Here is a 22742-nt window from a genome sequence, read left to right as displayed (position 1 = left end):
TAACACCCTTTTATGGTGGCGCATCTGTCAAGTGCCTAAACAGGCTACAATATGTACAGAACTCTGTTGCATGTGACCTCACCCACACGTCCCCCGCGAGCACATCACTCCAGTGCTGTTCAACATCCGCTGGCTCCCCATATGCTCACCCATCAACTACAAAATCCTGGTTCACACCTAACAAGCTATCCACAACTCTGGACCCAAGTACCTGTCTGACCTCCTTCTACCCTCCTGCCCAGCACCGCACCCTTCACTCCTCTAGGTCTGTCTCCCTACAGCAGCCCCYCAGCAGGCTAAAAACTATGGGTGACAGAGCTTTCAGTTGCACGGCTCCGCGGCTGTCGAACGCACTTCCAGATACTATTAGGGCTGCAGAGTCTATGTTCTCCTTTAAGGCATACCTCAAGACCGTGCTGTTCAGAAACGCTTTCAATGACCTKTGCTAATTCTGTTCTCCAGTCCACCGGATCTGACGACGCCTGTATATAACTTTGTTGTCTGTGTTCTATGTTCTGTGTTTCTGATTGTTTTAATTATTATTAAGAATTATTATTATTAAAAAAAATATATATATAATTATTATTAAAATAAATGAGTGCCTTGGGTGTGAGAAAAGCGCTTATCAAATTAAATGAATTATTATTGCCAACTGCTGTGATTGGCCATGAAGATTATTGAAGATGATCCTGCAGCCTCGGATCAAAGTCATTCCACAGGGGAGAATGGGCTTCAGTGGGCCTTGGGGGCCTATTGACCTACTCATAAATACTACTGTACCCTGACAGCATGACAAGGAGAGAAAAGACATTACAAGGAGAGACGTTACACAACAACACCAAGTAAGCAGAGATGGGTTAGGGCTTATATTTGTATTGCATTTAGACCAAAGACCTAAATCCAGGAAATGTACAGAAATCGATCTCCAAGTGAATGTTTATTTGGCATCATGCAACCAGTGTAATAAAAAATGGTGTAAATGCAAAAATCACATGTTTTTTTGTGAGAGCACCTTTGTAGAAGAGCATAACTAAGACACATMATCAAATATGCTTGATGAAATGACAAAAGACCTGAAAAACATATAKACATTTCAATTTAAACTAACCAAACACAAAATATGCTAGATACACACACAATAGAGTTTCATAACACTCGGGGCTCAGTCCTGAAGACCAAGGGCTYAGGGGTTTGTGGGTCCAAGAAAAAAAAGAGCCTTTTCTAAAATAATCTCCTGCAATTCTATGTCATTTTACATGACTGGAAACAACACTCTTTTTTTATACCACACAAATGACAAGCCACTCTGKCATTGACATACTGAGATCAATTAAACAAACGACCCATGTCTTCAACGCAACCAATATCATAGACCAATGAAAATCCTTTTAGATCAAAACACTTTGTTTAGAATATCTACCTCAGTGCKATTGCTGAKCTTATGTAGATATTCTAAACAACGAGTTTTGTTAAACTTRCAAGCGTAACAGTTCCATGTAGAATGAACCATCCTTTATATTTGAAGCTTTGGCTGTGTTTGCTTTAGGATGTACGGTATGTAACAAAGCAGTTGTACACGAGAGGGCTTGTTAAACAACGTTTTTTAGCATGTCTGTGCAGCGGTCATAGGTATAGCACGAGGAGGAGCAGAGTACCGTAGATCAGCACAACCTCGAYTGTACAATTGCTTTTCTACAACAGGTTACCAATTCAATAAAACACGTTATTTTTGATGTATTCGTAGGCTACTCATTTCGTCCCTCAATGAAAATATAGGCCTAGTCCAGACATCTATAGTTGCAAAACAACTGTGGYAACGCACAGTTACCGGGAACGTACCGGGAACGCACTGCTACCTAGTCATGCAGGTAGCGCAGGTTAGCCGTCAGCTCGTCCACTTTCCCCTTCAAGGATTGGGCGTTGATTGGCAGAGTAGTCGGCAAGGGAKGTTTATTCCTCGTGGCTTTCCATCACCACCGCATCCCACCGCATTTCCCTTGTTTGCGTGGTCATAGCTGAGTCTACTTGTGCTCGCAAATATACTTAAAAGTATTAGGATCAGTCCGTAGCTCCACGACGTAATTMCTATGATTAAACACTGACGATCAAGTACAGTTGATAAAACATCACATGAAAACAATAAAAAGACACCAACAGCTGCGGGTTAGTTACCACTTTATTACTATACTAAATAAGCAATGTTTTGTGTACAAACTGAACATGAACAGGAATGACATTTACTCTAACCGGTGGTCTGAAAGAACTACCTGAAAGCCACACTTCAAATAAACCACGGCTTCAATGTTCTGATAGGCTGCCACCTTTACAATATGTTATTATAAAGGGGGGGGGGGGGGGGGGGAATTGGAGCCCCTCCATCACAAAAAGGTTCCGGTTTGAAAATGTACACAGGTGTTCCTCAAGGAACCTTTTTGAACTGGAAAGGTTCCAACAGTGTGGCAATTTTTAGAACCCCAAAAAGGTTCTTCCAGGCACCTTTACTTCTATGAGTGTATAGCGTCAAAATATGGCTAAAAGTAGAATTTTGATATCAATGATGCATCCATAGCTCTGTCTATTAAATTTGAGAGTGGTTACATTTATCCAGGCACATCCCTCAGCTTTTTACCAAAACAGAGCTGGGGTGACCACTTTGTTATGGTTTCAATTAAGGACTCTGGCTTTAACGACATACTGTAATTATGTCAGTCTGAATTACATATTTTATGTCAGTCTGAATGACAGTGTTATGAAGTCAAGTATATTTCCTGTGTCATTAACCACACCAATCAAGCTACTGTCTGAATACCCCCATATGGAGGTAATGAGTAGTCTCTCTGGTCAGCTATGTATGTTGGACTTGGTACCAGACATGGGTTAAAATAMTATTAGACAGTTTCAAAAAARTTAATTGAGCTTGTCTGGTAAAATCGAACRYKTMMAATAGTCCCAAAAGTGCAAACCCTGCCATCTGGCAGTCCAGGCATCCTCTACCACTCAGCTAAAGTATTTTCAAAGAAAACCAATGCCATTTGAACCAAGGTCTGTTGGACACCATGTGGTGACCTGACGTGGTAGTGTATTACCCTGCATACAGCCTCAGTCAGTGCAAAATGAACCCTTACTTTAATGGGATTTGAACAATGATGGGATAATAGTCATATTGTAATGTCTTRATAATGGGGTGTTCTTTCGGACATACTCCAACCACACAGTCCCTTAGAAACATGGCTGACGGCCGAGGACAAGCTGATCACGCACAAAAACAATTCAAACCGCTCCACATCCGTACCCTTCAAGACCCGGAGTGAGGGTAGCACTTTATTTTACAGTACAGAAAAGAACACGGTATCGTTATGGCGATTTCACATGAATYACATGTGCATGACTTATTTGYGATTCATTAAAACAAGCACTACTAAGCACCATTCAATACCAGGTAGTTACAAAGGGTGGTGAGTTCTTGAAGAAAATACCAGAAAGTACCTGTTGTTAGCAAACAAACTCCTATTAAATAATAGTGGAAACAGTACCATAAAATAAAGTGCTACCGAACAGTGACCTACACGACCTGTCAGTCAATCTCCTTAGCCCCTCCTCCCGATAGTAATTTACCCAACTCTTGTTCCGGCCCCTGGCAATGTTCAATAGGGTTTCCTGCAGACGCGGCAYCGACTGATGACATTCTCTAGAAGACGCCCCTTCACAGTCTGGGGCACAGGCTTACTGCAGGGGAGGAGATCAAAGAAGAGGAGTTTAGTGTGGTGTGTAGGTAAGGCCAGAAAGAATCTGGAGAGGCAGAATGACCTCAACTACCCTAAAAGTATTAGAATGATCCTAAACACGGTCACAAAAACATAAATAACTAGTTGATAAAAAAGACAATGCTGTACAGGCATTGAGAAGAAAACATCCCCGTATGTGGCCATACATATTGCTAATTCAAATCAAGCTTTATTTATACAGCATATTTCAGACATGGAACGCAACACAATCTGCTTTCACAGGACAAAAACGAGTGAAAACAATGAAAATAAAAACAGAAATATTTACTACGCAGCGAACATAAGAGGATAAAAAAGCAAAAAAGAAGAACAATAAAAACGGAACYACTAAAAAGCACTCTACCGAAAAGCAAAGCTAAAAAAGAGCACTCAAAATAAAGCTTGATTTGAACAGTGTAGTATTGTATACAGTGAAAAGAAATTGGTGGCTAAACGCTAATCACCATTCGCGGTGATTAGCGCTCCCTATATCCCTAAATAACGCTCCCTATATCTTCTGTGCATTTTTATTTTTTAACTACACCACTGATCGTATTGTATAGACACTGAATCGATCTCTGATGTGATGACTCTAACCTGAACATGCGATCCGGGTCGAGCGAGGCCAGCCAGTAGCTGTAGGAGTCTGGGAAGTAGTTGCAGGTTCCCCGGCCGTGGCACTCGATGAAGGGAACCTGGCGGAAGTGTTCCAGGCACGAGCCTGGGGAGACTAGCGCCTGCCCCGAACCCTCAGCACCCGCACCCGTTTGCTGGGAAGAACAGAGAGGAGGAGCAATGGGGTATGGAAAGGAGAGGAGTATAGAGAACAAGCAGAGATGAGGAGAAAGGGACAGAGGAAAGAGATGACACGATGAAGGGCCGGATGGAGAAGAAGAAGTGAGGAGGAGAGGAGTATAGAGAACAAGCAGAGATGAGGAGAAAGGGACAGAGGAAAGAGATGACACGATGAAGGGCCGGATGGGGGGAAGAATAAGTAGGAGGAGAGGAGTATAGAGAACAAGCAGAGATGAGGAGAAAGGGACAGAGGAAAGAGATGACACGATGAAGGGCCGGATGGGGAAGAAGAAGTGAGGAGGAGAGAAGTATAGAGAAGGTAGAGTAAGTTACACTGAGTTTTGAATTATGTCACCATGGAGTGTGCAACGACATGCTCCTACTATGATGTTTCATTTGCAGCGTTATCATTCATAGCATTATCATTCAACCACAAATCCAGATGTGCAAAGCTGATACAGACATACCCAAGACGGCTCAAAGCTGTAATCGCCGTCAAAGGTGCTTCTACAAAGTATTGACTCAGGGGTGTGAATATTTATGTAAATGTGTATTTATGTATTTCATTTTCAATAAATGTGCAAACATTTCAACAAATATGATTTCACCTTGTCATTATGGGGTTGTGTGTGTAGATGGGTGAGAGACAAATAATGATTTAATCTGTTTTGAATTCAGGCTGTAACACAACAAAGTGTTGAATAAGTCAAGTGGTATGGATACTTTCTGAAGGCACTGCAGGTACAGATATCAAYCAGTATATCGATACGGAGCAGGTTGTTACCATGACAAAYGAGTATCCAGTCCAGAGGGATTCCCAGTCACGAGGACAGTCTGGGGTCTGGGTGGTCTGGCTGTGGATGGCGATGGCATTGGAGCTGCCCTCACACACTGAACACCTAAATCACACACCACCAACAAGTGTAGCGTAGCGTCATTTCTGTGCAACATGTTCAAATGTGTTCCAGAATAACGAGTGCAAACTGTAGAGACCCTGTATTTTAGTAGCCTGCAAGAATGTGTGTGTGTGTGTGTAAGCGTGCATGTGTGTGTGTGTGTGTGTGTGTGTCTGTCCCTCCCTCCTCCCAGGGCTGTGTACCTGCTGATGTAGCTCCCGATCTCATCTCCTCTGATTAGGTCCATGCTGCGCGGCATGGACTTCTCCGTCGACAGCCAATAGGAGTAGTCGTTGCGGGCGGCGTAGCGACAGGTGTTGTCCGTGTCACAGAACAGGAAGGGCATGGTGGAGAAACGAGGTAGGCAGCTGCCCATGGAGCCTTGGGGGGGCAGTGGTGAGGTCATCAAAGAGAGACAATGTCAAATGAACAGGAAAAGTAAGAGTGCTGAGTTAACATCACAATTTGTAGAAACTCATTTGCTCAATCCCAAATCGAACTGTACCCTCTAGATCTGAGAGGATTGGATGCGTTAGGTATTAACCAATATTCTATTTTACACTCTCTGCCTTTTGATATGCTTTGTAAGAATTTCACCATATTGCTAACTTACACCTATTCATGGTTTGCATGTTATATCACAATATTGTTCTGAACTTTCGTTTCGGACTGATGCCCGACTGAGCATCCTACTCAATGCATCGTCTATGAGCGCTAATGAAGATTTCATCAGAATCTTGGCTTGGAAATACAATGGCATTCAAAAGGAGGCAAAAAAATGAGTAGGAAAAACTTTTGTCATCCCTAGCCTTTTTTTTTTGTTTTACAAACTTTCCTAGCTAATGACAACATTGTCATCTGTCTAAAGTCAATTTGACAACATGATAACGCTGCGTCCTACTAAAATATATGACTACTTTCGCAATGTCATTGTATTTCCAGGCACCATAGTGTAATTTAGACACTCCGCCCAGAATGACTGGGCTTATCGTGACTTTAGAGTGCCACTGTTGTGCCGCTGGTAGAGGCCAGCTTGAGAACATTCAGACCGACGGCATGACGCGCCCGAGTGACGGAGGTGCAACCTATGAATACAACCGCTCTGCGTTTGGTGAGTTTTTTTTTGTGTTGAGCAGTGTGTGTGTGTGCCTCATTAGTATTAATGTGTGTCTCCATGCTGTTTACCTAGGTCTTGTCCGTGGGCTCTCTCATTGCCATTGATGAAGAGCAGAGAGTATCCAGAGTAGATGAGGGTGGTACCTCTGGGGCAGTCAGGCACTCTGATCGTCTGGCTGTGTCGGGCCAGCAGGAAACTGTCAGCCAGGCCTGCCGTGCTGGAGCCCCACGGGCCACGAGAACCCTTCTGACCCGGAGACCCCTGGTAGCCCACCGGCCCTGCCAGAGCAAAAACACTTAGATAAAATACATGTTTTCCAACTGTTCGCCTCATGTTCAACAAGATCACCGCAACACACATTTATATAAATACCTGTCCGTCCTGGTGATCCCTTGTCTCCCTTGCGTCCAGGGAACCCAGGCAGGCCTGGAGGGCTGTGTCCATGCTGACCCTTAGGGCCTGTGGGGCCTGGCAGTGAGAGGGAAAACTCGATTTTGGCAAGCAATTTAGTTAGCCAAAGCTAAAGTAGGAGCTATTGAGACCCATTGTGCTAATGTTAGCATGCCAGTCAACACAAGCTAAGACATGGCATAGGTTGCATTCACTCTTTCCCCATAGACTATTCCATTAGTAAGAAAGAATAGGACGTTTGGTTGAAGTGAATCATGGTTGGCCTGACCATGTGGCTTGTAGTTGCAGATGATAAAAGGATACCGAACCTGCAAATCCTGGCCGTCCTGGCGGCCCACTTGGACCTGGAAATCCTTGGTTCCCAGGGTGACCAAGTGGGCCTGGATCCCCTTGATAGAATCTCACTTGTCCAGACACGTCAAGCCCTGGACGACCTGTAGATGTGCATGAAAAAAACCTTTGATTGAACCACTAGAGAACAAATTCTGCTCAAGATACCGTTTAGAGTTAGGATGCGTTGACGAATTGAATATTGACCCAATGGTTTTCAGTGTTGAATTTTCAGTGTTAAATGTTGAGTTGTTAGTGTTAAATGTTAAATATTGACCTGGTGGTCCTGGCCGGCCTTTGGCCCCATTTGGTCCTTTCGTGCCGGGGTTATAACTATGATCACCCGTCTCACCTAAAACAACACAGTTCATCAAGAGACACTGAATCACCAACTGCACCACACACACAGTTGGGTAAGGTTACTTTCGAAATGTAATACAAGCACATGTTACAAGCACATGTCCAAAATTGTAATCAGTAACTTAACGTTTGGATTACCCAAACTCAGTAACTTAATCAAATTCCTTTTTGGATTACTTTTCCCTTAAGAGGCATTACAAGAAGGCCAAAACGATCCATCAAACACATTTGGTGTCATCATGAGTGGTATCAGACTTGTGGACTTGTGGTCAAAATATCTCAATTGAAACAAACCAAACACATTTCCTACACACACATATCACACGCTATCTAGCATGTCATAACTAAAAAACCTAGGGATGACATTTCGATGGCTGCAACACATGTCACACATTAACAGGAGGCACAGTCGTTTTTCCAGAGCATGTCACCTTACTAGGGAAAACTCTTTGCCCTAGAACTAGAACCCAGAGTTCTTCATGGTCAGGATAAACTCCTGGCCACACTCAATACTACGGTGTAATGACAGATTTGTCTTTGTAAAGACAAAAAAGAGGATTGTTGTCGATGCAATAAGATTACCGGGGATTCCTGGGGGTCCAGGGTGACCTGGGTCACCTATTGGTCCTGGAGGTCCAGGGATGGCTCCTGGTCCCTAGAGGGTAGAAAGCAATTCAAGCAATAATCCAATACTTCAAATTATACATATAATTACTTATAACACCTATATTTTCCAGCGTTCAAGGGATATTCCAAAACGTAAACAACATTTAGTTGGTTTTGTACTCTTCAATGGAGTGACTCACCCATGGCCCTGGAAGCCCTGGGTCCCCTCTGGGCCCATCGAAGCCTCTGCCCCCTGGAGAGCCTGTGTCTCCCATGTCCCCTTTATATCCATAACCTCCAGACCCCGGCTGTCCCCGTGGACCCCGTTGCCCTGCAGACAGAAATGATTTCAGTCAGAGGCATGTTTTGGTAGAGCAGCATTCAGGGCCGGTGGGAATAAGGGAGAGGTTGAGTTAGAGTCAGAGATAGAGTTTGACTTACTAAGTCATAACTATTGAGTTTTGGTTAGTCAGGAGGAATAAGAGTTTGAATGAGTGAGTTAAAAACTAACCAATAGTGTGAGTGAATCAGAGACAGTTGTTCATAATGAGTCTGAACCTAGTCATTGACTAAGAAGCACTTCATTCTCTGTACTGTCCAGAAGTAGGCTTAATCTGTGTCTGGGAATCCGGCCTATAGACTACAGGCCCACAGAGTCAAGGATAGAGATTTAATTTGATTCAAGGGTAGAGTTTGTGCCAGCACAACTGACACAGTTTCAATTAGATTCAGGTATAGAGCTAATCAGTGACAGAGTTGGTGTTCAAAGCCACAAAGAACAGTGCGTCCTCACCAGGGCTTCCAGGTCTGCCGTGAGGACCAGTGTCTCCTTTCAGCCCTTTGAGACAAACGGCTCGGTGCCCTGGCTCACCACGAGGACCTTGGGGTCCTTCAATGCCTTGGTCTCCAGTAAACCCTGGGAGCCCCAAAACATTGGGGCCAGGAAAACCCACATCTCCATTTGGACCTATAGGGAAACAGAAAACAAACCATTTTAGCCATGAACGGAGCCGATAATAACTTATTACAGAACTAATTCTAATTAATAACACGAGTTTAGCCGATAACAATCCAATGTCGAGCCAGTGGTACATGGCTGAAGGTATAGGAATGATGTCATCAGTCTGAGACTCACCTGGCTGTCCATTCTCTCCACGTAGGCCAGGAGTCGACCCCACAATCACTAGAGAGAGCACAGAGGATATATTATATGCACAAAATGTCAAATTATTGGGGCAAGAAGCATAGATATAAACACAACGCAAGTAGAAGTCAAGGTGTCTGTCTTACATGTCTCTCCCTTCTGACCAGCAGGTCCAGGAATGCCATCGCGACCCTGGTTACCTTTAGGACCACAGGGACCAGGAGGGCCAGGTAACCCTGGTTGTCCTATGAAAGAGGATATGGTCAGACACCCCAAAAACATATATACACATACTGTATTTTCATTGATATACAGTATTTCCTGAATAAACCTTAGTGATGTTCTGACCTGGAGCTCCATATGATGGAGTGGGTCCTGGGGGGCCTGGAGGACCATCGGTACCTGGTGGCCCTGCAGGACCTAGGGGTCCTGGATCACAGAAAGAAAGATGGAAAGAAATAAAACATCATCCTCATGATCATCTATCATAACTATCATTACTAGTATTTCAGTGGTAGTAACCATGATGTCCATGATGTCCTGGGTCTCCTTTGGCTCCAGTGGGCCCTTGGGAGCCTGGACGACCTGCGCAACCAGGAGAGCCTCTCTCTCCCTTGGAACCATGGCTGTTACACAAGGCTGGCTCGCCCTAAAGAGAAGGCGGAAGGAAGGGAGAGAGAAAGAGAAAAAGAGACAGAGAAGGGTGTTATCAGAGCCAGGTAACAGTCACCTTGGTGTTTAAATGGTATCTGTAGTTTTACAGTATTGTGTTGCACAGTGGCAGTGATTTAAATTGCTGGGAATAGACTGTGGTTCTGTTTGTTGAACACACCTTTTGTCCAGGTGGTCCTAGGCGGCCTGGTTGAGCATAACTGGGCTCTCCTTTAGTTCCTTTAGGCCCGTATGGACCGGGTCTACCGTCTTGTCCCAGGCCTCCATGGTAACCCAGAACTCCCTTTATTCCATGGGGACCTAAGAGATCACATCGACACAACTCAATAAGAACAGTAAGAACATAATCAATTGTCTTTTCATTCATTTGAACCATTTTCAGTATGACATCATAAGCTGGTATGCGATGCAGTATGCCAAGCATTCAAGGATACTTTTTGTTGTGATTGTGTGTGTGAGTGCGTGAAGTGTGTGGTGGTGCGTGCGTACACATCTGTGAGTGTGTGTGTCATTGTGTGTGTGTGTGGTGTGTGTGTGTGTGTGTGTGTGTGTGTGTGTGTGGTTGTGTGTGTGTGTGTGTGTGTGTGTGTGTGTGTGTGTGGTGTGTGTGTGTGTGTGTGTGTGTGTGTGTGTGTGTGTGTGTGTGTGTGTGTGTGTGTGTGTGTGTGTAATTATATATGTGTTAGTTACCTGGTAAACCCATGCTCCCAATATCTCCCCTGGGTCCAGATGGGCCTGGTCCTCCTACTGAATATAGGTCATCGGCTCCACGATCACCTGGGGGACCTAACATACACACGTCATTAGTGTCCATGCAAAAAAAWAAWAATGTAACTCTCGAAATCTGACATACTCTTGTTATAAATCATACTAAAACAGTTACTACTATTACTACTACTGCTGAAGTCACTACCAATGAAATGACTACTGCAGTCATTACCACTTCCACTGCACATGTTGTTTAACCCCACTGACATTTATAAATAGTTTAAATATTCCAAGACAAGCAAGCACACACATTTTATTTAGAAAATGTCCTTTTCTATTTTTGAGGAGAAAGGTATTAATGGGTTAAGTGCACACTGCACAGTCATCCTTCTACTTTTGCATGTCTGTGATGATCCTTAGGATGAGCTGCATTTGGTTACAGTATGAAGTAAGGACACAGGTGTGTTGTGTCACTGGGTTTGTTCAGCCCATCATCCGCAGGGTTGGACAACTGCCGTGTATCAGTGGTTCCTAATAGCCAATGGGTGGTAGGGCTTCTGCAGGGCCGACTCCTAACATTGAGGAATGCTTTGCTAGAAAGCATCAAAAGTGCATCATCTGCATAATCGCCTTATCGGGTTGGAATATGATTTATTATGAATTTGTTATCATCAATATGTTTTACCACTGGTATCAGCAGTGTGATTTATTCGTCTTAAGTCATTCTTAAGATTATTAAGCTAATTTTAAAATATATATATTTTTTAAATGTCCCCCTGAAATGTATCCGGTTAAACTCGGTTCATGTACTTTATGGTTCCGGTGTGTTCGTTAGTATATAGTATAGCTGAACTCTGTGTGAACTCTTGTTGATGGTTCTGACTTCTGAAAATCAGGTTCCGGACAATTACCACTCCCACTTTATCCTTGATCGATAGAGCGACTATTGCCTTGATTGATAGCGTGCTGCTTCTTGTGCTGAGTCTACATACAGGAGGTTGAGTGTGTGTCTGTAATGCTGAACTTTGCTTTACCTCTGGGCACCGCTGTACTATTGATTATGTTATAAATATTTTTAATTTAGTGCTTTTTTTTTATTACATTGTGTGAACAGCGTGTGCAATGTCGATCTTGCCCACCTGCCATCTTGTTTGCCAAAGAGGATCACAATGGAAATAAGCCTTCAGACTGTATCCTGTTTTTACCCTCGATAATATTTAACGTATGCAATGTTGTCTCCGACTGGAGCAGCCTACTACTTTTAATTATAAAATAAAATGTGAGTGGAGTTGAGCCGCTCTGGTGCTCCATGTCCTTTCCTYCTCTCTGCTAAAAACCGCTCCGTGCTCACAGGGGGGGGAAAAAGTCCCTCTCCAAATACGCTCCATTCATTAAAATCCCAATTTTAGAAGGCCAGCATCCAGAGTCACCTCTTCACTGTTGATGTTGAGACTGGTGCGGGTACTATTTAATGAAGCTGCCAGTTGAGGACTTGTGAGGCGTCTGTTTCTCAAACTAGACACTCTAATGTACMTGTCCTCTTGCTCAGTTGTGCACCGGGGCCTCCCTCTCCTCCTTCTATTCTGGTTAGAGACAGTTTGTGCTGTTCTGTGAAGGGAGTAGTACACAGCGTTGTACCAGATCTTCAGTTTCTTGGCAATTTCTTGCATGGAATAGCCTTCATTTCTCAGAACAAGAATAGACTGACGAGTTTCAGAAGAAAGTTTTTTGTTTCTGGCCATTTTGAGCCTGTAATTGAACCCACAAATGCTGATGCTSCAGATACTCAACTAGTCTAAAGAAGGCCAGTTTTATTGCTTCTTTAAATCAGCACAACAGTTTTCAGCTGTGTTAACATGATTGCAAAAGGGTTTTCTAAAGATCAATTAGCCTTTTAAAATGATAACCTTGGATTAGCTAACARAACGTGCCATTGGAACACAGGAGTGATGGTTGCTGATAATGCGTCGCTGTACGCCTATGTAGATATTCCATATTAACAATGTCTACACTTTATTTCTGATCAATCTGATGTTATTTAATGGACGAAATATTTGTAGCTTTACTTTCAAAAACAAGGACATTTCTAAATGACCCCAATCTTTTGAACGGTAGTGTATATATAGTTAGGCCTAATGGTTTTTAGGCAAAATAACCCAATCAAAACAGTCACCCCCACAAAGCAGGACATGTCCTTTTCACACGCACACGCGCGCACACACACCTCTAGGCCCATGTTTTCCTGGGTCACCWTCCCTCCCATCAATGCCTTTTGGTCCAGGATATCCAGGGTCTCCTCTTGCACCAGGAAAACCAAGCAGACCTATTGTACAACAGATAATCCACATTAAATGACCATATTACTCACAATATTTGATTACATTTTTGGTCCGTGATTCAAATGGAACCTGTCATAGTATTTTTTTGCACAGTGTCCTTGTGTATTTGCACTCTGACAACATCTGCCCACTGTACCGGTGAGCTGAGTATACCTCATAGTAGTAGTAGTAGCAGCTTTTTACACAAACTGCATAAATACTGCATTGTGGGTTTGATTGAATTGATCGCAGAGTCCCTTTGGTGCTCACCAAGCTTTCCAGGGTCCCCTGGGAGCCCATATAAGTCTGTGATAGGTGCTGGTCCAGAAGGGCCTGTGGTTCCTATGTCCCCCACAGGGCCTGGTACACCTCTATGGCCTTTATCCCCATCACGGCCATCCGACCCTGCCCAGAAACACACAGCATAATAATCCTTATACTGTATATCAGTATCATCATCATCATCATCACCTGTATCATCATTGTGTTTTACAGTATATATGGTACTTGTGAGTGTGCGTGTCTGTGTGTGCGCACGCCCATGTGTGTAAGGCGTGTCTGTACATATGTGTGACCTATGGGGCCGGGTTGTCCTCCAGATCCAGGGAATCCGTCAGGGCCCGATCCAGATCTTCCATCCAGCCCAGGATCACCTCGAGGACCTGTGGTAGGTAACATACACTGCATCAGCTACTGTAGTAGTAAAAAATGAATTACCTAGGTCCCTGTGAGGCATTAGACTAACTAAATGTAATGACACTGGAACACTCAATGTCTTTGCAGATTACATTTAATCAAACTTTATTTGTGATTGGTAACAGAATCCTATACGTTTGACACTAGGTAATACTTCACAGGAGGGCTGTTTGATTTTTTTTTTWATGCTTTTTTGGGGTATGATACTTATGCCTCTAACTTTGTCCCTCATCATTATTCACAATGAATTCATGATTATCCTTAATCATGGTAGCATCCATATTAATGTAGAAGCACTCAGAAACATATTATATTCTTATTTACAATAAAAGTGATATACAATAAATGATTTACCATTCATTTCTATTCGCCACAACATAATCTGAAACAACCAAAACAAACTACAAATGAATCCAACAAGTTTGAAGAGTTACAAGCTTGATGTAATCATTGCGTGCTAGAAATACGGGACCAAAGACTAAACGTTTGACTGCTTTAATACACTGTAAGTGAATTTCACACCTTCAAATAGTGGTACTAGATACATAAAATGCTTTCATTTCTAAAAGGTAAAACAGATATATATGAAAATACCCTTAAATTAAAAGGTGACATTCTGTACTGTCGCCTCATACACAGAACAAAAATCTAAACGCAACACTGTTGGTCCCATGTTTCATGAGCCGAAATAAAAGATCCCAGAAATGTTCCATATGCACAAAAATATTATTTCTCTCCAATTTTGTTTACATCCCTGTTTGTGACCACTTCTCCTTTGCCAAGATAATCCACCTGACAGGTGTGGACTTTTCTAAAATGAACCTTTAACTAGGCAAGTCAGTTAAGAACAAATTCTTATTTACAACGACGGCCAACACCAGCCAAACCCAGACGACGCTGGGCCAATTGTGCGCCGCCCTATGGGACTCCCAATCACGGCCGCATGTGATACAGCCTGAATTCGAACCAGGGTGTCTGTAGTTACGCCTCTAGCACTGAGATGCAGTGCCTTAGACCACTAAGCTACTCAGGAGCCCTTGTGCTGGGGACAACAAAGGGCCACTCAAAAACTAGCAGTTTTGCCACACAACACAATGCCACAGATTTCTCAAGTTTTGAGGGAGCACGCAATTGGCATGCTGACTGCAGGAATGTCCGCCAGAGCTGTTAAAATGTCATGTTCATTTCACTACCATAAACCGCCTCCAATGTAGTTTTAAAGAATTTGGCAGTACGTCAAACCGGCCTCACATCGGCAGAACACGTGTAACCACGCCAGCTCTCAGGACCACCTCAGGACTTTCAGTGGGCAAATGCTCACCTTCGATGGCCGCTGGCACACTGGAGAAGTGTGCTCTTCACGGATGAATCCCGGTTTCAACTGTACCGGGCAGATGGCAGACAGCGTGTATGGCATCGTGCGGGCGAGCGGTTGGCTGATGCCAACGTTGTGAACAGATTGCCCCATGGTGGTGGGGTTATGCATGGGCAGGCATAAGCTACGGACAATGAACACAATTGCATTTTATTGATGTCAATTAGAATGCACAGAGATAACGTGATGAGATCCTGAGGCCCATTGTCGTGCCGTTCATCTGCCGCCATCACCTCATGTTTCAGTATGATAATGCACAGCCCCATGTCGCAAGGATCTGTACACATTTCTTGGAAGCTGAACATTTCCCAGTTCTTCCCTGGCCTGCATCCTCACCAGACATGTCACCCATTGAGCATGTTTAGGATGCTGTATGACAGTGTGTTCCAGTTCCCACCAACATCCAGCAATTTTACACAGCCATTGAAGAGGAGTGGGYCAACTTTCCACAGGCCACAAATCAGCAGCCTGATCAACCCTATGCAAAGGAGATGTGCCGAGCTGTATGAGGCAAATGGTGATCACAACAGATACTGACTGGTTTTCTGATCCACGCCCCTACCTTTTAAAAAAAAGTATTTGTGAGCCAACAGATGCATATCTGTATTCCCAGTCATGTGAAATCCATAGACTAGGGCCCAATGAATTTATTTCAATTGACTGATTTCCTTACATGAACTGTAACTCAGTAAAGTCTTTGAAATTATTGCATGTTGCGTTTATATTTTTGTTCAGTTTATAAAACATTTGATCTCAAAAGTTGGTACACCAGTTTTTACATTTTCAAAGCAGCGTTACTTTCCCATTACTTTCTCCAATTGCAGTGTATGATATACCATTTTGAAGCTCCGACTGTACTTTTACAAAGTGTAAAGAACAGTTTTTGTCAAAAATGACAATAAGCCTAGGATCCTGTAACCAGTCACATTTGTCCCCTAGGTGCATTTCCTATTAGGGCTATGGGGATGCATCAGACACATACAACAAACAGGGACAGACAATACATAGACAAGAACATTCTTTCGTTTGAGACCACTGTAACTTTGCTAATCCTTATAATAAGACAGTATAATATAAACGCTCATACATGCTTATAACATATATATATATATATATATATATACAGTCGTATGAAAAAGTTTGGGCACCCCTGACAATTTCCATGATTTCCATTTATAAATAATTGTGTGTTTGGATCAGTAATTTCATTTTGATCTATCAAATAACTGATGGACACAGTAATATTTCAGTAGTGAAATTAGGTTTATTGGATTAACAGAAAATGTGCAATATGCATCAAAACAAAATTAGACAGGTGCATAAATTTGGGCACCCCAATAGAAAAAATCACATCAATATTTGTTAGAGCCTCCTTTTGCTAAAATAACAGCCTCTAGATGCTTCCCATAGCCTCTAATGAGTGTCTGGATTCTGGATGAAGGTATTTCGGACCATTCCTCCTTACAAAACATCTCCAGTTCAGTTAGGTTTGATGGTTGCCGAGCATGGACAGCCCGCTTCAAATCATCCCACAGATTCTCAATGATATTCAGGTCTGGGGACTGGGATGGCCATTCCAGAACATTGTACTTGTTCCTCTGCATAAATGCCCGGGTAGATTTTGAGCAGTGTTTTGGGTCGTTGTTTTGTTGAAATATCCAGCGCCGGCGTAACTMCAACTTTGTGACTGATTCTTCAACATTATTCCCAAGAATCTGCTGATATTGAGTGGAATCCATGCGACCCTCAACTTTAACAAGATTCCCAGTACCGGCACTGGCCACACAGCCCCACAGCATGATGGAACCCCCACCAAATTTTACTGTGGGTAGCAAGTGTTTTTCTTGGAACGCTGTGTTCTTTTGCCGCCATGCATAACGTCCCTTGTTATGACCAAATAACTCAATCTTTGTTTCATCAGTCCACAGCACCTTATTCCAAAATGAAGCTGGCTTGTCCAAATGTGCGTTTGCATACCTCAAGCGACTCCTTTTGTGGCGTGTGTGCAGAAAAGGCTTCTTCCGCATCACTCTCCCATACAGCTTCTCCTTGTGCAAAGTGCGCTGAATTGTTGAACGATGCACAGTGACACCATCTGCAGCAAGATGATGTTGTAGGTCTTTGGAGGTGGTCTGTGGGCTGTTTTTGACCGTTCTCACCATCCTTCGCCTTTGCCTCTCCGATATTTTACTTGGCCTGCCACTTCTGGCCTTAACAAGAACTGTGCCCGTGGTCTTCCATTTCCTCACTATGTTCCTCACAGTGGACACTGACAGCTTAAATCTCTGCGATAGCTTTTTGTAGCCTTCCTCTAAACCATAATGTTGAACAATCTTTGTTTTCAGGTCATTTGAGAGTTGTTTTGAGGCCCCGATGTTGCCACTCTTCAGAGGAGAGTCAAAGAGAACAACAACTTGCAATTGGCCACCTTAAATACCTTTTCTCATGATTGGATGCACTTGTCTATGAAGTTCAAGGCTTAATGAGCTCACCAAACCAATTGTGTGTTCCAATTAATCAGTGCTAAGTAGTTACAGGTATTCAAATCAACAGAATGACAAGGGTGCCCACATTTTTGCATATCCTATTTTTCACATCTGATTTAATTTCATACAACTTAATATTGCTACACTAAACATCTTTGTCTGGACAATACCCCAGTACTCAGCTTTTATTAGAAAATGAATGGCATGCCACTGTGATCATTTTCTGTGATGACAGAGTAAATTATTATGCAGCCTCAGAGGGGTGCCCAAACTTTTTCATACGACTGTATATAGCACATTATATCTGTTAGCTTTGAAGTGTTACCAATGTGTTGAATGTGTCCGTTCTGTTAATGTACCTGGTGTGCCTGTTAACCCATCTCTCCCTCTGCCTCCCTTCTGTCCATCTAGTCCCTGCACTCCGGGTCCGGAGACCCCAGGGGGCCCAGGGTCACCAGCCGGGCCTGAACGTCCAAAACCTGGAGCGCCAGGGGCCCCAAGCGCACCCGTCTGTCCATTGAAACCTGGGCGAGGGGAGGGACAGTGGTCGATTAGTGGATGAGAGCCAAYCAATGTAATTTGTCAACGTATTGTGACGTGGAATCTACATGGAATAGACATTGGATTTTTTTTTTAAGTAATCAACGTAAACTGCTGTTTTGAGGGTGAAATGTCAACCACAGGATTGTCATCATGCTAACCAAATTTAAACATAGAAAAACCTTGAATAAAATATGTTGAATTTGTACCTTTAAAATAATGTCAGATCTTCAGCGTTATATCCACTTTCAAAAAAATATATATAGATAGTCTGGGCACCCTTTGGTCTCCTATCCAGGGTTTTAATCCAGTTTAGCCCTGCTAAATTATGATATTTGTCATTGACTATATTACCAACGTTCTATTTTGAGAATGATTGTTGAGAGATCTCTACTTAAAAACTAAACAGATTTACTGTTGCTATTGAAGTCATTCCAAAGGGTAGCTTTAATAGAGCAAATTAAATGTAACCATACTTGATCACTCTTTTCATCAATGATGCTATTTAGCTATATAGTATTTGATGTTATATAGCATTTGCAGTCATAAACAGCTATTGTTTCAATTCAACCCAGAATTCAACTACAAATAGACAATACAATAGGACTAGGATGTCAAGCTCTGGTTGATTTCAAATGTAGTGATGTTGAATTTGTCATTCCCTGATCTGTTCCACCTATCTCGTTATTGTTATTGTCTCCACCCCCTCCAGGTGTTTTCTCCTATGTATTTATCCCTGTGTTTCCTGTCTCTCTGGGCCAGTTCGTCTTGTATGTTTTCAAGTCTACCAGCGTTTAACCTTGCTCCTGCTTTCTATTTCTCTTTGCTAGTCCTCCTGGTTTTGACCCTTGCCTGTTTTCTGGACTCTGTGCCCGCCTGCCTGACCACTCTGCCTGCCTCCGACCCTGAACCTGCCTGCCGACCTGTACCTCTGCTATCCTCTGGATTACCGACCTCTGCCTGCCTTGACCTGTCTTCTGCTTGTCCCTGTTGGAACATTACATATTGTTACTTTGACAGTCTGCATCTGGGTCTTACTTTGATTCCTGATAGAATTATGTTTGGTTGTCAATACAACCAGATATCAACATTTGAAGGAGATGTTTCTTCTGCTTGGATAGTTTCATCTGTGCCACTGATTTAGTCTGGCTTTAATTCCATTTAGTCTACAATGAATAGATGATGTTGGATAAACGTCTCCCCTCAACCAAAAATCTAAGTTAAAGAATAGGACTAAATACAATCAAACTTTTTAAAGTGCATTTAAAATTTGATTTGATCCTTTTATAACATAGTTTTGGTTGAGATGGAAACGTGAATCCAACATATCAATTCTTAATTTGTAGAGACACTGGAATTAATTAGTCAGTGGCACAGGTGGAACTATCCAAGCAGTAGATAAATCTCCGTTAAATAATTATATTTAGTTGCGTTTGTCGACCAAACACAATTCGATATTACTTTTATAGTATAGTGACCAGCCTAAAGTTAAGGCTATCTTACAAACAAACTAATGTAACATTAAACCTTAAAATGTGACCATGGATGTGTTACTCATTTTAAGGTCACTAAATATACATTTCTTCTGAGGTAATCATATAAAGGATGCATAGGTCATCGCAGGTCTGTGGAGATTGTTTTGGAAATTCAACACCATGTCTTGGAAATTACCACCAGGGACACTCGAAGTCAATCCTAAATGAATCATCCTTTATTATCAGCGCGCTGGAGAGGTTCCAACCAACTCAATGCACCATAGTACACATGTCAATCAGGAGCTCTGCTGGGGCAGTCCCAGCAGTTGTCTTATATACAGCTATACACAGACAAGTTATATTTACATGATTTAACATAATTAATTCATCATTACTGTTTTGTTTCATTCATGTGACCGACCAATACTGGTTCAGAACATGTGACAGACCAATACCTCCCTAGGCTTCTTCTCTCCAAGCTGAGACCTTGACACTGAGATATCCTTTTGTTCATAAAACAAAGGTCTGGGCGTACTGCCAAATTGCAGCTACTGATAGTGAAGATTTGTACAGTCAGTCACTTGCATGATCACAGAAAACGGTTAATAGAAAAGCACAGACATAAAACATTCCAGCACAACATCTTCACACTTGCTGTAATAATCTGATCACTTGCACCATGTACTTTTAATTGTCACACCCTGACCTTAGAGATCCTTATTATTCTCTATGTTTGGTTAGGTCAGGGTGTGACTCGGGTGGGAAATTCTATGTTTTCTGTTTCTTTGTTTTTGGCCGAGTGTGGTTCCCAATCAGAGGCAGCTGTCTATCGTTGTCTCTGATTAGGGATCATACTTAGGCAGCCCTTTTTCCCACCATTAGGTTGTGGAATCTTGTTTTCTGTTTAGTGTCTGTGCCTGACAGAACTGTTCGCTTTTGTTTTTTGTCGTTGTTATTTTGTTTTGGTGTAGTCAATAAAAAGACGATGTACGCCTACCACGCTGCACCTTGGTCCGGTCATTCTACAAATGAGAGCCGTTACATTAATGTAATCTCACCTGTAATCGATGTCATTTGGTTCTGCTATTAGATTAAGCACAGCGATAACACAATCTGTCATATAAATGAAGAAAGTATCTGACAATGTATTCCCATTCGAACTTTCCTGGGCTTTTAAAATGGTTGAAATCGCAGTGATAGACATTTGGGTGACAATTTACCCAAAAATCTGACATTGTTTCCCCATTGGAATTTGGTTGTGCTTTTAGATGTTTGAAAGCATAGTGATAACACATTGGAAATTCAACTATCTTTTGGCTGTCTTTTTGAGTGGGTGAATATAGATTGTAATCTGATTGATCAATGTCTCAACCAAACATTACCCAATTATCCATGTTGAAATGACATGGTGCTCCCAGTGATGAAAGAGAAGGAAGAGCGAAGAGAAAGGGAAGAAGCCACATAAGAATAATCAAGAATGAAGGAAACTGAGTGAGATGCCTTGAAGAAAGATGTATTTTCTGACATGGTGTGGGGACATTAGCAGGCTCCACGGGCTCACCTGGAGGTCCGGGTCTGCCTGCTGGTCCTGGCGGACCAGGTGGTCCGGTTGTGGCTCCTGTACAGTCAGTATGTGCGTAACCAGGTGGTCCTTGGGAACCTACCCCACCTTTACTTCCTACAAACAGACAAGGCCATAACTGCTTTGGAAGTACATGCACCAGTATGTAAATGCATCTGTGTGTATGCTGTTGAGTGTGGATGAATTCGTTCAGAGAGCTTTAGTGAAGTGTGTGATAGAAATGGAGTTAGCAAAATGTGGGTGTGTCCCACGTCTGTATCTGTGTGTGTGTGTCCCATGCCCATCCCGTGTCTGAGTCTGTCTGCCTGTCCTATCTCTGTGTCCATCCGTGTGTACAGTAAGTACCTTTGGGGCCTGGTGACCCATTGAGTCCTATTGGTCCTGGATTCCCTGGTCGTCCCAGTAGCCCTGGGTCTCCTGGAGGTCCCCGGGCCCCAACACCACCTTGGAAACCTTCAGGGCCGACTGGAGCTGGGGCCCCAAACCCAACATCACCCTGAAAGTAGATGGAAGGATGCATAATGGTTAGCGGGATGGATGGAACGACTGAGGGAATTTTGAAGGCTATATGGATGAAAGGATGGAATGGTGGGGGGATGGATGGATGGGTAATGACAGACATAGATCYACAGACAAACATGGCAGGTTCGGTGTTCAGTTGACCTTTGACCCTGGAACCCCAGGGATTCCCAGTGGGCCGGGTCGTCCAGGGTAGCCGCTTCCAGAGGTACCTGAGGGTCCCGGGTGCCCTTTGTCACCTAGGAGACAGACAGCAACACTAGTCCTACTAACAAATGCACACACACATACATTCACAAGTAACTGGATGTAAAATTTTGGAAAAAACTTGAATATAATACAATGTAAAATTTATACTTTAAAGAGATGTAGGCATGACTCACCTTTCGTTCCAGTGGGTCCTCGTCCTCCCAGGGTGGAGAATCCACCACTGTCTCCTTTCTCCCCCTGGTAACCATGTACTCCATGTAAACCAGCACTACCACGAGGACCTGTGTGGACAAACTCAACTCAATGATTATTTCCTATCATGTTTTGACCATAACGGTCTTTGTCAGGTGCTAATGGCAGTAAAGCTACTAAAAGCAAAACTTCAATTTGGGTCGGAGTGCAGTTTGGTGTTCAATTCTAGCCTGGAAGCAAAGATGATTTGCTCTGTTTAACCATTGTAACAAAGCATATCGGTTTGGAAATGCCACCAAGCTCAGCGTAGTATAGACCTCCAGCCACCTCTCTCATGCTGTGGTTAGGGCCCCATTTGGGTTGCTCACCTGGGGGGCCCTGTAACCCAGGCAGCCCCATCTGTCCTGGTGGGCCTGGGACTCCCTGGTAAGCCACTCTTTTGCTGGGCTCACCTTTCTGACCTGGTGGGGATCGAGGGGGGGAGAACATTGGGTCAGACCATCAGCATAAATAGGGGCAATTATCAGGACGACAGTCATCATAGAC

The 22742-nt window shown here is 43.1% G+C and overlaps 1 protein-coding gene across 1 annotated transcript in view; it reads right to left on the bottom strand.

Annotated features, from left to right (window-relative positions):
- Positions 1-1002: 1002 nt before the first annotated feature.
- The window catches only part of LOC111956261 (collagen alpha-3(IV) chain), a 62781-nt gene continuing 41041 nt past the window's right edge, over positions 1003-22742 (bottom strand). Inside the window, exons 27-52 of the mRNA XM_070436788.1 lie at positions 22565-22657; positions 22178-22285; positions 21939-22033; positions 21621-21771; positions 21255-21371; positions 18038-18202; positions 13697-13783; positions 13392-13526; positions 13028-13126; positions 10786-10881; positions 10256-10395; positions 9946-10072; positions 9772-9852; positions 9570-9668; positions 9415-9462; positions 9073-9246; positions 8480-8610; positions 8256-8328; positions 7591-7665; positions 7292-7417; positions 6945-7040; positions 6641-6850; positions 5659-5836; positions 5344-5458; positions 4362-4534; positions 1003-3726 (exon numbers count right to left, since the gene is read on the bottom strand). Of these exons, the coding sequence (XP_070292889.1) occupies positions 3645-3726; positions 4362-4534; positions 5344-5458; positions 5659-5836; positions 6641-6850; positions 6945-7040; positions 7292-7417; positions 7591-7665; positions 8256-8328; positions 8480-8610; positions 9073-9246; positions 9415-9462; positions 9570-9668; positions 9772-9852; positions 9946-10072; positions 10256-10395; positions 10786-10881; positions 13028-13126; positions 13392-13526; positions 13697-13783; positions 18038-18202; positions 21255-21371; positions 21621-21771; positions 21939-22033; positions 22178-22285; positions 22565-22657 (3074 nt within the window). The 3' untranslated portion in view covers positions 1003-3644. The remainder of the gene's footprint in view (positions 3727-4361; positions 4535-5343; positions 5459-5658; positions 5837-6640; positions 6851-6944; positions 7041-7291; positions 7418-7590; positions 7666-8255; positions 8329-8479; positions 8611-9072; positions 9247-9414; positions 9463-9569; positions 9669-9771; positions 9853-9945; positions 10073-10255; positions 10396-10785; positions 10882-13027; positions 13127-13391; positions 13527-13696; positions 13784-18037; positions 18203-21254; positions 21372-21620; positions 21772-21938; positions 22034-22177; positions 22286-22564; positions 22658-22742) is intronic.

This window comes from Salvelinus sp. IW2-2015, linkage group LG32 (genome assembly GCF_002910315.2).
Source record: "Salvelinus sp. IW2-2015 linkage group LG32, ASM291031v2, whole genome shotgun sequence".
Taxonomy (NCBI): Eukaryota; Metazoa; Chordata; class Actinopteri; order Salmoniformes; family Salmonidae; genus Salvelinus; species Salvelinus sp. IW2-2015.
This window is presented reverse-complemented; position numbering and strand designations above follow the sequence as displayed.